At 49.9% G+C, this 15,043-nt stretch overlaps 2 protein-coding genes across 11 annotated transcripts in view; one reads left to right on the top strand and one right to left on the bottom strand.

The window, feature by feature from the left end:
- The window catches only part of RUFY3 (RUN and FYVE domain containing 3), a 52,376-nt gene extending 48,328 nt beyond the window's left edge, over positions 1-4,048 (top strand). For 9 of the 10 annotated variants that reach the window (XM_074588723.1, XM_074588713.1, XM_074588705.1 and 6 more), the window contains 2 exons: positions 524-598; positions 1,538-4,048. In XM_074588723.1, the coding sequence (XP_074444824.1) occupies positions 524-598; positions 1,538-1,681 (219 nt within the window). In that variant the 3' untranslated portion in view covers positions 1,682-4,048. The remainder of the gene's footprint in view (positions 1-523; positions 599-1,537) is intronic. The other variant, XR_012587198.1, reaches the window with a different exon arrangement.
- Positions 4,049-4,357: 309 nt separating this feature from the next.
- On the bottom strand, positions 4,358-13,423 carry GRSF1 (G-rich RNA sequence binding factor 1). The gene is made up of 10 exons (XM_074588725.1): positions 13,206-13,423; positions 12,687-12,831; positions 11,670-11,825; positions 11,186-11,326; positions 9,641-9,770; positions 7,322-7,482; positions 7,045-7,169; positions 6,254-6,389; positions 5,936-6,019; positions 4,358-4,495 (listed from the first exon to the last, which is right to left on the bottom strand). The coding sequence occupies exons 1-9, from the start codon at positions 13,380-13,382 to the stop codon at positions 5,958-5,960; spliced, it is 1,233 nt and encodes a 410-aa protein (XP_074444826.1). The 5' UTR covers positions 13,383-13,423; the 3' UTR covers positions 4,358-4,495; positions 5,936-5,957.
- Between the last annotated feature and the right edge of the window lie 1,620 nt (positions 13,424-15,043).

The following is a 15,043-nucleotide window of genomic DNA, read 5'->3' on the forward strand; positions in this document are numbered from 1 at the left end:
CCACGCTGGTTTTTAGATGAATATTAACCCCTTTTCTTATTCCTTTGCCCCATGCCTTTGCTGGGTTGGTGTGTCTAAAAAGAGCAACGGAAGCGTAGTATAATAGAGTGTTTGTGAAAATGGTGGTGTTTAAGCTTCTTGGTCTGGGCTAGGGCTTTTCCAGTTGCTCTGTGGGGTAGAACAAAGGGGTGTTTTGATCTGTTGGTTTGTTTTGCTTTTTCCACGTATCTCAAATTGACCAGAAGCCATTCTTTCCCCCCCGGGTGCCTGGCAAAGCACAGCTAGACCCTTAACCTGTCAGTGGGATGCCACGACAGTCGTGCGCTGTAGCCAGGGCGACTGTAGATCACCCCGCAAAGGCTCGGTGGCCCCATGTGGCCGCACGGTGTGCTGTGGGCAGAGGGGGGTGGAGAAGACAACACGGGAACCCTTCCTCCCCGTTGTAAGAAGCAGACCAGCCACAGAGCTCTCGTACAGCTGCCGTGTAAAGCAGAGAACGTCTTGGTTTCTCCTTGGGGTTTAGGAACAGCTGTCAGGACCGGGAAATGCCGAGATGTGCCAGCTCTGCCAGGAAGAAAGCAGCCGAAGCGCAAAAAAGGTAACTCCCAAGACTTGCGTTGCCTTCTCTGTCATCTGGTGAATGTGCGTCGCCTCTGACTTGCATTTTGGAATAGCACAGGTTTCCTACTGATGACCTGGGACAAAGAAATGAGCCCTTTTCTGAAGTCCACCGTACCCTTACAGTAAACTTGTCAAACAGTGGTTGCCTGAGGGTTCCCCGCTCTGCTCTGTGTTCAGTGGTTTGGTTTTCCTTCCCCTTAGCAGCTTCTTCCCTTTTTAGCAAAGTGGTTTTTTTCTGGGATCAATCAGAAGTGAGAATAGGAGGTGTTGACACTTGTTTGTCATCTCTCCGCTTAGGGCGCCAGGCTTTTTTTCTCTTCTTATTATTATTTTTCATGTAAGCCCCCCTTGCTTTCCTCTCTGCTTTACACTCTGAGTCTAGAGGGATGACAAGAGGCTCAGGGATAAGGGCGTTCCGTGGGAGCGCTGCCTTCACCCAGATACGTTCCTCCACTGATGCGGAGGAGCAGTTGGGAAGGAGACAAGGCGCTGCTACAGCTGCTGCCAGTGCAGCAGGTGTCCTGGTCACACTGGTAGCCGGGGGGGAGGCATTGGGTTGTGTTTTCGCCTGGTTATGGCTAGAAAATACACGTGTGTGCCCCTTGTGACACACAGCTCCAGTAGAGCGAGTCAGTCAGACCTGGGATGGTTTGTTACTGGTAACTGTTACCTGCATTACTACAAGCCGTCACCTACTCCCATTTGACCTAAGGAGCTTTGCTATAAACTGCTCCTGAGCGCAGGAGCCAACTTCTGGTCTTCGGAGGGGACAAGAGTGGAGTTTTGGAGCGTCTTTCTCTAGCCCGGTGGAGCATTTGGTTGAGGGAATGATAATGAGAGGAAAAACATAAGTGTCTTCGTGTTGCTTGTGTCTTGAGCGTCTCCTTAATTTCCCTGTCCTCCTCCTCTGTTCCAGAACATCTGCAAGAACTGTGGCGGCATCTTCTGCGAAGCCTGCTCGGCCAACGAGCTGCCCCTGCCGTCCAGCATTAACCCCCAGCGCGTCTGCAACCGCTGCCACGCGCAGCTCATCCAGCAGTACTCCTCCAGCCCCTTGTAGCGGACGCCGTGCAGGGAGAGCTCACCAACAAACGGTTGTGGCTGAGGATGGTTTGTGGAGTTGTTCGGGGGAGTGTGAAGAGAAGACACTTGCCTGTGTTCTTTGGAGGCCAGATGGGAAGCAGCTTTGTGGTGTTTACAGTTTCTTGTGGCTTAGAACAGTCTGAGCCTTCCCTCTACAAAAACCTTGCCGGCTCTCGGCGCTGAGCTTGTGCTGGGGAGAGCGGCTTTGGGAATGTCCCCAAGGTGTCCCCACGCAGGGAGAACAGAGCGCCCTCGCCCCAAAATGAGCCCCATGTGTGTGTGTGTCTGCGTGTGCAAGTCAGGAATGGTCGTGTCCTCAAATGTGTGGCGTGAAAGCTGCTGCTGCTAAGCGAAACCTCGCTGAAAGCACGGCAGGAGGGTTTTTAATTCTCCTGTCTGGCTGCACTTGAAATCCCATTTCCCTTTCCCAGTTGCCTTTGACAATCCGGCTCAGCCATGATACGTCAGTGCCGAGTGTCCGGAGGCCAGGTGAGAGGGCCCAAAACACTTTTTGGCTTCATTCCTTGGTCTCAGCCCTCCGGCCCTGGGCTTGCTGTGCGAATCGGTGGGGGGAAATCTAACCAAGCTGTGAAAGTTCTGAAGTTCCCCTTCTACGTTTGAGGGGCTGGGGGTGCAGGGGGTGCCCGACGGGAGAACTGAGGACCTGCACTGATCTGGTGTGGGGGTGCCCCGAGGCATCTCGGGCCTTCCTCTCGGGAACCCTCACGGGGACTCGGCGACTGCGCAGCAGTGTCGAAAGCGACGGATGTCACCGCACCTCCCACCGTGGTGTGGGAACCGGAGGCATCGGATCCCCCGGCATTTAGATACCAAATCCTCGTGATGACACAGATTTAGGGCCGCTTCGCTCCACCTCTCCCCCTTGTCCACATCAAAAAAAAAAAACAAAAAAAAAAAAACAAACAAGATTGTAATAAACCTGGCATTTCGTTTTGTTATTTGTTAGACCAAAAGGAAGGCGAGATGCAATGGGAATGCTTTTTGCCTACTAGAAATTCTAATTTGAAACACAGCGTAAAGAGGTTTCACACTTCACGCTAACGTCGTTCTTTGTCGTTGTTACCTCATGAAATTTTGTCCAAAAAGCGGTGGTTGGTGGCTTCCTCGTGAAGCACGGAGCACGTCAGGGTTGTGTCGGGACTGGTTTATACTGGAAGCCTGCTTCAGTCTGGAAGACCACAGAATGTTTTGTAGTCCTTAGGAAACCGGTGTATTTCTGTGTGACAAATGCATTTGGGTTTGTACAAATTTTATTAGGGGTTAGCGGTTTAATTCCTCAGGGGGGATTTTCTGTTCATTAAGAGTGGCTGGAACCTCGTTAAAAAGTGTGTCAGAGCTGAGGTAATTTCCGCGGTCGGTGCTAGTTTGTACCAGGAATTTTTCTTTCCTAGTTCCCCCCAGGCCTCGGCGTGTTCAGCCACCCAAGTTCTCCGGCCCCTCTTGGTGCCCTTGGAGCCAGAGCGCTTCCCACGGGGGCAACTTCACATGGATTTTCTTTTTCTGCTCTTTTTTTCCACCCCTTATGAGTGTTACTCGATCCGTTTCTTTGCTGCTGTCCCGTAAAGCGGATGAGTAGTCGTAAACAGTCTTGAAATAGAAGGAAGCCTAGAACTCAAGCGTGGGCCCGCTGCTCTGCAGGGGGGAGACACCAGAGGTGAATGGAGACAGAGAATTTAGTGTGAATGGTTTTGTGTACAGACTGTACGCATTTACGAGATTACGAATTCCTGCATCCAAACCCAGCGTGACTCACGCCCCGAGCAGAAAGTGAGACCCAAACCATGTCCATGTTCGAGGACTAAACTGGAAACCCGGCACTTGCCGTAAATACTGTTAACGGTGGTGTGTCCAGCACGTTGCAGCTCCGGAGGGACGGTTTGTGACTGTCCCGACAGCAGCGGCTGCCGCTCCGCTTGCTCCAAGCGGAGGCTGTGACTGTTGTTCCCGGGGAAAAGTGGGACGGCTGTTGCGCAGCGCCACGGGGTCTGGACAGACGCGCAGGAGGCAGCTGAAGGCCCTTCAGAACCCGGCTCTGCGGCTGCAAGGGCAAGGTCGGAGCGAGACGCTGCCAGCTTGGCGTCAGCACCCACCCCTTTCCGGACATCTGGGGCTCCGGGAACGGCTCTGCCTGGAAGGACGGGATGTTGCATGGGGCGTTATGCCCCGTGATGCTGCAAGCGTTCACAGCACACTTGCTCAGGCTCTGCTTGCAACGCTGGGTGGGGGCTGACGGTGGCTGTTTGGGTGGATGGGGGGGGAGCAGAGGGTGGTTTTTCTGATGTTGATTTTGTTCCATGTAATAATAAAAACTTGATCACCCGTATCCTGCCTCCCGCGTGCTTTTTCCATTCCACACTGCTTTGGCTCTGTGTATGAAGGGATTTCAAAACCAGTAATGGGTGACAGATACCGATGGAGATGGGGAAGCGCAGGGTAGGAGGGATGAGGTACTGGCGCCTGCGGAGGCGCGTACGAGGACGTTAACGTGCTCTGGTTGTGTTAATTGCAAATACTGGTGTTTTATTAATGCTTTGGACACCCTTGTGCAGTCGGAGACTCCAACTGCTCCATCCCGCAGCACTTCCCGTGCCTCCAGGACAGCTGCAGCTGCTTTTGCAACAGACAAGCTGTCCAAAGTATCTCAACACAATTTATTACATGCTTTTACACAATGCTAGAACTAAATTTTATACAGCTTATCCTTGTTATGGAGCAGAGACACTCGGGCTCGATCTTTACGCTCATACCCACGGAATGTGTTCACTTTGGCCTGAAAACAAAGGAAGAGGAAAAAGAAAAAATCACTCCTTGGCTGCAGATTATTGCTTCATTTTTTTCACATGCACCACTGCATTTTGTTCCAAATTATCGTCTCCAATAATAGAATACCGAAATTCAGCAATACTAAAAGATCTCACCGAAAAAAAGGGTGAGATGACATGAGCAGCTCCACCAGGTGACACATTTCCGTGGGTGGCTGCAGCTCACACACACACACACACACACACACACGGTGGGGGGGGGGGGCGGCAGGGGGTTAATTCTGCTGGGGCCAGAAACTGTTGTGGATGTTCGTGTTCTCTTGAATCTGCCCCAAGAGCTTATCCCGGGCCTAGACTGGAAATCCAGAGATGGGGACGCTGGGCGGGTGCCTGGGGGGTGCCATCCCTCCCTGCAGCAGCCGTGGGGGCCAGGACCTCAGGGAGCAGTGACCATGGTCCCCCACTTCCAAAAGGGAATTCATGGAAGAGCTACAACTTGGCCAGGGCTGTTTGTAAAGGTCACGGGAAACTTTTTTTCTTGGTACAAACATTCTGCCTCACGGCTGGGGCAGCCAGGGGCCGGGGGGGGCTGCTGTGTGGTTTCCGTAAGGAGCGCGACCTGATGGCGTGAGAGCAGCAAGAACTGCCACACCACCCTGCGCCCGCCTCCCTCCTGCTCACGCCCAACGCAGCCCACAATTTTTACCTTGTAAATGGCAAGGAGAGACACACGGTTTCTGTGCAAGTAACAAATAAAATAACAAAAAAAAAAAAAAACAGACCCAGAAACTGTCCTGGCACAGGAAACCTTCCCCCTCCTTGTTACCATTGTGGCAAACATTACAAGCGGTTTGCACCGAAAACAGGGTGACTATCACACTTTACCATGACAGCGGATGGATTAAAATAAAAAAAAAAAAAACCCAACTAAAAAAAAAGTTACCAGAAGACTGTTACTTTGTCAAACTCCACTGTCTGTACTGGTAAGTAAGAGTCACCATCACCCCACCCCCCCCCCAGCCTAAAGACCAGTTACTGTCAATCCATGGCTCTGGAAAATGTTTAGCCACGTTTCCTCTTCCGTGCCAGGGATACAACCCCAGCAGCACCCTTATTCACACACTTGCGGAGTTTTAAGGGGAGGAGGAGAAGACAGAAGCTCTCCCGCAGCCCCAGCTGGGCAGGGCGAGCTGCTGGGCAGTCCCAGGGCAGTGCAGCCCCCGCTGCCACCGCGGGAAGGAGCTGCTGCCCCTTGGCCGCAGGATTTCTATCCTGCGGAACCCCGATTCGCGGAGCGTCCAGGCTCAGTGCCTGACCTCGGATGAGCCCCTTCAGCCACTCCAAATGTTAGCATTTAAGCCAGCTGAAATCCAAAGTATCAGAAATAGTAACCCTGAGGCATACGTTGCTAAAAATGGAACAGGACCAACAGAGAAGGATGCACTTACCAAATCTGAGCCCGTGCCACTGTCATGAGCAGTCTTGTTTTGCCTTCGGATGTTTGTTCAGGAATAATTCAATGGCACTGCACTCTGGGGAACAATTTGAGAGAGGCCGCCTGGGTTCGCCGATTGTACGTGCTATATTTCTTTTTTTTTTCCACAAATCAAATACCACATTACAGGGTAATTTGGAAATGTACATTTAAAACGATCCTTTTACACAGGATGTTAACGGCAGCTTGACAAGCTGTGCCAAACTGCCCAAGGAGCGGAGTCCTGGGGTTGTTAAGACACACACACCCCCCCCACCTCCTCTTTACTTACGCAGCTGTGACCCCTCCTTAGCCATCGCGGCGACCGCGTCCTCTTGGCTCTTGAAATGCACATCCGCTTCTCCTGTGGCCTCTCCCTGGGAGTCGTATTCCACCATGATCTTTGTGGGCTTCAGCGGCGCAAAAAACTAAAAAGAAGTGTGGGGGGGGGAGAGTTTGGTGAGAAAGAGACAACAGAACAGTAATGCACCCTATTCCCCAGAAACTTGATGTTTTTACTCATAAAGCCTGTCCAGCTGCGGGGAGCTCGAGTAGCCAGCACCCCCCCCTCCCCTCTTCTCCGCCTGGGTGGAGCCGAGGGACCCATGTCACCTGTCCCACTCTCTGTGAGCTCCCAGCAGAGTCATTCTTGACACGAACAAAAAATCCTCTCACAGCACAAATATTCTGTACATGTCAAAGTCATTACGTGCAGGTACGCTCGCTCTGTGACGCTGTATACTATTAAAATAAATTAAAATTGGTATCAAAAAGATCCTGAAAATAATTTCTTAACAACCGGTTTCTCTGAAATCTAGCCAAGATGACAATCGGCTACTCGGGTCAAAGTGACGATGGTAAGAGAGCCCAGCAAGCTTTCATCCATTCTCATTTACGGAGGTGAGCGTATCGCCGTTGTGCCAGGGCTTCCCTGGGACCCTCGGCAAGCTCACGTTTCCAAACACATTCAGCCTGAAGCCTAACACAGACACAGATAAATTAAAAATCTGAAGTCACTCCGGCTGTAACAACTAATCGAGGGTTTGCATTGGCGATTTCATTCACATTTTTAGTGTTACTCACATTTATTATGTCTTGGGCACTAGCCTGGCTCGGAAAACCCCTGACGTGGACAAAGTGCAGCGGTGATGAGGCGTTCGCGGATTCTAAAATGGGCCTGGAGCTTTCTGTTCCTTCCCCGCACAGTTCTGTGGAACGGAGGGAAAAACCCCATCATTAATGCTCACAAGTCTCACCTCCCTCACATGAAAGCTGTACGCGCGCGGGGTCACGCTCACAGCAGACGACGAGAGCAAAACGAAGTGGCCTCAAAGAAGACGCACGATAGGGAGGGACTCACTATTTTCTCCTTCAGCATCGGAGCCTCCTGTGCTGCTCAATCCCCTTTCTTCAGGAATGAACTCCTGTTCTCTTCTCACTCTGGAGTAGGTCACCATCTGCTTGTCATAAGGCACGTGCCTTTGCATTTGATGCTTTCTACTTACGTACACTTCTATATACCTAGAATTACAAGGAAAAAGATTGCGTGGCACCCCCTGCACCTCCTCCGCAAAGAACTCAAGGTTTTGAGACAGTACCATTACTTCAGGATGTTTTGCTACCTCAGCTCTGCTCAGGTGCCAGGTGTGAGAGCCACGGGATGGCGGGCAACGGTTCTGAAGAATTAATTAATTTAAATTGCGCAGTTAGGTTTAATGAAAGCCCTTTTCAACTTGCAGTGACAGCTGCTCTCCTCTATAAACTCGCACATTGTGAGACAGAAGACCAGTCCGCTCCAGACAGTCTTTAGTTTACAGCCTTATACACAGTTGTCGTAGAAGATATCAAACACTTACAAGCCAAAAGTCTGTTCTGTCGCAGAAATAGAGATTTATTTCCTCTGAAAAAATGTTTTCTAGTTCTTTGGGTAGCATGCATCCCTTTTGAGCAGCCCCGCGGCCGTTTTCCCCTCATTGCATCTCTGCAAATTGCACTATTCCCAGCCCTACAAACCCCTAATTAAAAACCCCCGGCCCCTAAGCACATTACTGGAACTGGCAGACACACGAGACGCACAGGGTCCTGTTAAATACTTCAGTGGAGCCCTAAGATTTTATTAAGATTTTAAGATACGGCTATGAAATTGATGCGATAAAATGTACCGGGGTGCGTGTGAAAGTCGTGGGTATAATACATCAATATGTAATGCAACATTAAGGGACTCCGGCAAGATCCTGCTTAGACTGGAGAGAAAAAGAAAACAACCCCCCCTTATTTGCAGGTTTAGTCAAATTATAGCACCTTATGTTACTATCTGGCCACCCTGTCACTCAGAGCTGCCTGCGCTCATCTTTCAGAGAGCTGGCAACAGCACCAGCTGGGCCTCCCACAAATTCCACCAGCAGTGGTGAATTAGGCAATTTCCACAGCACTGAAGGAATAATGTGAGAATAATAATAATAATGAAGAATCTACAGGAAGGGGAGTAACCCCGCACACAGGCTGCCAGAGCTCCCGGCTCGGCCCCCACGAGCCCACGCTCAGCACTGGGCACAGCTGACAGGCATTTCTGCATAAAACTGACAGCCCAGGACAAACGAACGAGAGCAAAGTGACGTCAGGTTTGGAAACCACTCCGTTTCTTGGCTGACCACACAGAAACGGAGGTACATCAGCTGGGGTAGGTGAGCCAGATCGGCCCTTGTTTGATTGTGATGGAGAAAACGTTAACGGCAGACTGAGAATTAATTAATCTCCAATGAGGGTAGGGAAGTGTGTCAGTTAATTATTGGGCACACCTACAGAGCAGCTGTTTTCTGATAATATGGGCGGGGGGACAAGCACAAGGAAGTGCAGACTAGGAAGGGGAAATCAGGAAAGAGAAGAAAGAAAGGACGTAGGTGCTGTGTAGAAAAGGTAAGGGTTGTGGAGGTCTTCTGCTGCATGGTATTCAGAAAGGGAACTCAGTGGGTGCTTAAAGAAAGATCAGAAATCTTAGCAGGTTAAAAGCAATCTTTGTGGTTTTTTTTTTTTTTCCTTCCCTGAGTGCAGCTCAGGATTCTGGGGAAAAAGCGGTATATGCTTCTGCTTGAAAAAGAGAGGCTCTTGTGAGGGAAGTATGTGGCACAGGGCTCTGGAAGAAAATAGGTAAAAATGGATTCCTGAGGAAGGAGAAGAGCCCAGACGGAGCTGGTGACCAAAAACTGCACGGTGTGGGCCAGCAGTCAGCGTGGGGAATGGATTCAAGCCAGAGGTGAGTGGTAGTTGTGCTTCACACAACGTATTCTCCAAGGGGATTGACAAAATCGTGGAAAGCACCAGGGAACCTGGTGGAAATGCTGCAATGTCTGTAGGAGGCGCTGGATCCCCATGCGCTTGTGTAATGCTTCGGTTACAGACTATTTCAAGGGGTGCTATTGAAAAAAGAAACACGTTAAGCCATTAACAGTCTAATGCGGCTATGAGAAATATTTAGCTGTGATTTCTACTGAAATTTGAATCTAAAGTCTGAGCTCTAGGTTTTAAGGGTAGCAAAGGCAGAAGCTTTCTTTGTAATGTGAGTATGGGATAGTCGTGTAGAAGATGAGCTGTTTCACCTGGTAAGAAGCAAGCTGGGAGGCACACAGCATGCTTCAGACCATGCTCTTCTACCCTTTGTGAACCCTGGTGAAGTACCTACCTATTTCCCATATATTCCCGGTGTCGTAACAGGGCTTTAGCTGCCATTTCAGGAGCGGCAAACTGAACAAAAGCTTCTCCCGTTTTTCGTTCTCCCCGGTAGACGAAAGCTATGTCAGTGACTTTCAAACCTATAGAAGGGTTGGGGAGAAAAAGACATTTATGTTGTCAGGAACTTGTGCCATAGCTCTGAGAGTCATCTTTTTCCTTTCTCTTCTGGTTTTGGACCAACTAATGAGGCAGTTAAATAGTTCTGAAACAACTGCTCCTGCTGGCCTACGTACCTTTTTTTTTTTAAAACTTTGTTTTAAACTCCAATTTGCTGGATTTGTTGAAGTTAGTTTTCACAGAAGGCTTAATTGCCAATAACAAATTCAGCTGAGGCTTCAAGTGACTATGAAAACAACAAGGAAATCCAAGTTCTAGACAACAAGGCCGGAGCACAGATGTTCTTGAAATTTTCTCTCATTATGATGGTAATTTATTCCCCATCTCTTCAAAACCCAGTTGAAATTCACCAAACTTCAATTCCTGTTCTGCTATCTTCCTGGGGAGCCTGTACTGCACTGAACAGCTCTATCTGACATGATACAGAGCGCACACTAGGCTGAGCTCCTACACTTTTTTTTTTTCCCAGGAATGCCTTTTCGCATACCTCTTTGTGCCTTGTTACTTTCTCAAAGGGTGTCTCCAAGTTCCTAAAAAAAAAAATGGAAATCCTTGTTCCACAGTGCTGCCCTCGTCACCTTGTTGTGATAACTCTGCTAGTAGAAGCCTTCAAATGTATTGAACTACTGGTTATCAACTGAAAACTATTATTGGTGGCCTTTGCTTTTGTTATGATGGTGGTTATCGTGAGTCTTAGCGCTACAGGGCTCTGTCTGCATGCCTGCCTGGAGTGGAAGAAGTTGGGGGGGAAGAAGTGGTTCTGGTTTAGTCTACAACATCAGCTTTACCTAAGGATATGTCAGTTTATTCTGCAAAACCTAGAAAGGCTTTTCCTAATGAATGCAACACTCGCTCTGCTGAGAACTGTGCGGTTAACTTTTCAAAACCACTAACGAGCCAGTGGGGAAAAAAAAAAATCGCTGTTAACAGTTTTAACAGTGGTATATGCAATCTGTTGTGATTATACATCTGCGTATGCTCATGCTGCGTTTTCTTGTCATTTAACTACCGTACAGGTGTTTTTCCCCCTCTTAACTTTGCCAGACTACGCGCTGGTAGCAATCCAACTGCAGACAATAGGATCTAGGTTCTTCCTATCTTTCCTTCCCCCACCTCCCTAGGAGCGCTCCAAGTACTGATCCTAGGTCAGACCTGCAGAAACTCAAAGGTGCCAGAAAACCTTGCAGACAAACCCTTGCTCAGAAAGCTTTAGTTACTTCTAGCTGCAGGGGGACGACAACTCTTCATGGTGTTTCAGGTGTTCAGGGCTGCACGCGCTTTTTGCTTTCTCTCACTTAGAGGAACAACAGCCCAGGTAAGCACCAACTCGAAGAAGTAAGCGCAGCATAACCAAACAGCACAGGCTAGGCTGAGTTACCTGAGAAAAAAGCTGCAATATCATCCTCAGTGGAGCTGAACGGAAGGCCTCTGAGTAGCACAACTCCATCGTTTATGGCTTGTGACTCATCCCGCAGACTTCGGAGCAAGCCCTCCACGTCGCTATCGTGTACTTCAAAAACTGCAAGGAACACAGGCACAAAACACGTTTTAACCGCATGGTACTCAGAAGGTGGCACTCTGCATGCATTCTTCGGGGCAGCTTTTTCTCTCCTGCAAAACTTCCCGTTTCTTCCCCCACCCCATACTCTCTGGTCCTGCAATGGTGCCCCTCACTACACGAACCCCTTTGCTTTTCCAGTCCAGCCTAAGAAGTTTTGGCTTAATGGTGCCTTGTTGGCTAATTCGCTGCTCTGTTCCACATCCCGCCCTTCTTCCCACCAGCCCGCTTTATTCTCCAAGCAGTTCTTATTCACTTTATCGTGAGTTTTCTTCCACTGTAACTTCTGTCGTTTCAAACCCACCTTTCACGTAGCGTGGGCCCATATACCTCAGGTGCTTTTCCAAGGCTCTCTGGACATCCGCTTTTGACTCTAGCTCGATCAAGGCATCCCCTCTGCGTCTCCCATCCCTGTTTAAGAGGAAGTGTATGCCGTTCTCACCATTTCGAATTCTACAGCCTAGAAATCAAGGAACACACGATACAGAAACATACGCAACTGCATCAAACACAGGGGTCTTCTGATTGCACATGAAAACTGAATATTTTGCGCAGAGCTATCCGCCTCAGCAGTGTAAAATACTGTCTTGAAACAACGGATAGGAAACTCCTATTTCTAACCTGAACTCTAACAAATACTTATCACAGTTAAGAAACTGATTTGGCATCCACATCTGGATAACATACATCCTCATTTTGTTGGTAAATTTCATTGTTTCTGAGTTACTTGAAATTGAAATAAAATGCTACAGTCTTTTGGTCTCTATAGCTATGCTCTGCCTGCTATATGTTTCCTTCCCCTACGACTTCAAACTGACTTAATTTAATTTTGACAGGTTATTAAACCATTTAAAGTCTACTGTGCAAGGATCCATCATAATATTACAGTACAGAGCAATCAGCCCTGCAAAGGTACGCCTAGGCCTATTAATTAGGATCAGAAAGCAACACTGAAGTTCAAACTAGTAACTAAAAAGCATTACAGTTTGTTTAAAAGAGGGGACCTGGGGGGGCAAAAGCCAACTATAATGGCCTTCAAAGGATTCACTTCAAATTGGACTGCCTTTACTGGGGAGACACAGGCGCTAAGAAGGGAAAGACTTGCTCAATTAAACATAAAATGCCATGAGTTTCTAGTCACTGTCTAGCAGTCTGGAAGCTGATTATGTGAATAATTGCAAATAATTTCGCATTAATACTAAAAACATCATCTTTCTCTGGCTCATGATCTTTACATTCTCTTTCTGCTAACTAATCATTAACCACTGGGTGCCATAAAACCACACCGAACAGTTAACGCGGGAAAATTAAGGCCCCATACTATCAAAGAAGGTGAGCACGTCCTCCTCGGTGCAGGAGAAGGGGAACCCTTGCGCCCTGATGAGAAAGACGTTGTCACTTTCTGCCTTGGCGGACTCGGGTTCCTGCTCGGAGAGGTGACCTTCCTGGGACGGAGCATCTGTAACCTGCAATCGGCAAGAAATTTAAAAAAAAGAAAAAAAAAAAAAGCCAACTCAAGAAGTGGAAGCACGCGGCTTTCGGTAGTGTACTCGGCTACGCTCGGCTTTCTGGGGAGGAGCGTGGCAACGGGCTCCTGTGGGGTGGGCAAGGGGCGGGGGGGGGGTTGGTTGTGGCCGGTCCGTAGAGCTACCTCCCCGCTGGTGGGGGGGGGTAAAGGCCCCTCCGGACCCGTCCCAAGGCGGCGGGGTCCCCCGCGTCCTCCCCGCTCCCTCCCTGGCTGTGGGGTCCTCTGTGTCGCCCCTCGCTCCCTCCCTGGCGGCGAGGTCCCCCGTGTCCCCCCGGCCGCCGCCATTTTAGGCCCGTTGGAGCGGGCCCCTACCTGGCTGTATGTGCGGACGGCAGCGCAGAGCGCAGCGGGTGCCCGCGGCGGGCCCGGCCGCGGCCCGAGGGCGGCGGCGGCGCTGAGGAGGCTGCGGGCGGGCGGCGGGCGCAGCCAGAGCAGCGGGCGGCAGCCCAGCAGCAGGGCGGCCAGGCCGCGGCGCGCTGCGGCGGCCATGAGCGACGGGCGGGGGCTGTGGGGCGCTCCGCCTCCCCTTCCCAGCAGCCGCCGGTGGGGCCGGGCGGAGGTGGGGGCGGGGGGGGGGGGGGAGTCCTTCTCCGGGAAGGGGCGTCTGGGTCGGCCGGTGCTCACCCCTGCGTCCCGGCCGTGCCGGCTTATGGAATCAAAGAATGGTTTGGGTGGGAAGGGACCTTAAAGCCCATACAGTGCCACCCCCTGCCCTGGGCAGGGACACCTCCCACCAGCCCAGGCTGCTCCAAGCCCCGTCCGACCTGGCCTTGAACCCCTCCAGGGATGGGGCAGCCACAGCTTCTCTGGGCAGCCTGGGCCAGGGTCCCACCGCCCTCACAGCCAAGAATTTCTTCCTCAGATCTCATCTAAATCTCCCCTCTTTCAGGTTAAAGCTGTTCCCCCTCGTCCCATGGCTCCCCTCCCTGCTCCAGAGTCCCTCCCCAGCTTTCCTGGAGCCCCTTGAGGGACGGGAAGGGGCTGGAAGGTCTCCCCGGAGCCTTCTCTTCTCCAGGCTGAACCCCCCCAGCTCTCTCAGCCTGTCCTCACATCAGAGGGGCTCCAGCCCTCCCAGCTTCTCCGTGGCCTTCAAGATGCCCGTTTAGAGTTTCTATCACCACTAACATTCCGATATTATTTTTTTGTAACAAACAAAACAGAAAAAAAAAAACCAAATATATTTGCAATTTCAAGATTTAAGTCAGGCTTAAGCACAACAACCCTTTTACACCCCTTCCCTGTAGACTCTTTTAAAGGGAGATTATTTTCTCCCCCTCGCTCCCATCCTAGCTTGACAGTCTTGGAGGCGGCACTGGCTGAACCTGTTTGCGAGGAATGTAATGCCTTTCAGATAATCTGGAAAAACAGTCCTGCTCGTATTGCTGCGTCTAAGAGGGACAGGGAAGAAAGAGCCGGACGCGGCTTCTTGTAAGTGGTCACGCTGAACCCAGAAGAAGAATTTTTAGGATGAAGCAAAAAGAGCAGGAAGAGAAGAGACAAGCCCCAAAGAACCCCAACAGACAAAGGAGAGTGTGGAGGCTCAGAGCCAGGGTGTGTAGGCAGGTCTCCGAGAGGTTTTTAGGAAAGAGCATGCGCCAGGCCGTTAATTTCTCAGAGGCCTTGAATGTTTCTTATCACGGTTTTGAAAATGTTAACAAGCTATTTTAGGTCATCTTCTTGTTGCTAGTTTTTGCTTTTATAATCTATTTCTTGTAACAAACTTGCGCATGACAGACTATTACCTTGATAATGGCACGGTCTCTTGACAATAGCAGCCTGAGTCTCTTTGGAATTTTCAAGGTAAATCACGTATTATGCACATTTTCAAAGGAATGTTGATCTCAGTGCTCAAGTGGTTCACATTCCAGTTTTTCACAGTCTGTGTTGGGTTTCTCTTCAAAACCTTCTTTAAATAAGCAAGCAGATTTTATAGGAGCAAAAAAATTAAGATAACCATAGGAATTCCTCTTGAACACTTACCTTTATCTGGATTGGCTTTCGTGCTTTAAGTTTAATTGAATAAGCGAATGCCTGAATCTTACGGTCCGAGGGAATGCTACGTGCGTTCCTCTCTTGTGAACCAAGCAGAGTGCAAGGAAGAGTCTCTTTAAGAGATGCGTGTCTTCCACCTATTTTTCCTTCCATATATT

This window comes from Larus michahellis, chromosome 5 (assembly GCF_964199755.1).
Source record: "Larus michahellis chromosome 5, bLarMic1.1, whole genome shotgun sequence".
Taxonomy (NCBI): Eukaryota; Metazoa; Chordata; class Aves; order Charadriiformes; family Laridae; genus Larus; species Larus michahellis.

Excerpts from the sequence above, each read along its gene's own strand:
- GRSF1 (XM_074588725.1), bottom strand. The coding sequence starts at position 13,382 with ATGGCCGCCGCAGCGCGCCGCGGCCTGGCCGCCCTGCTGCTGGGCTGC. Across the intron at positions 11,327-11,669 it reads GGGCCCACGCTACGTGAAAG|TTTTTGAAGTACACGATAGC; the intron begins GTGGGTTTGAAA and ends TGTTCCTTGCAG. Across the intron at positions 7,170-7,321 it reads CGATGCTGAAGGAGAAAATA|AACTGTGCGGGGAAGGAACA; the intron begins GTGAGTCCCTCC and ends TCCGTTCCACAG.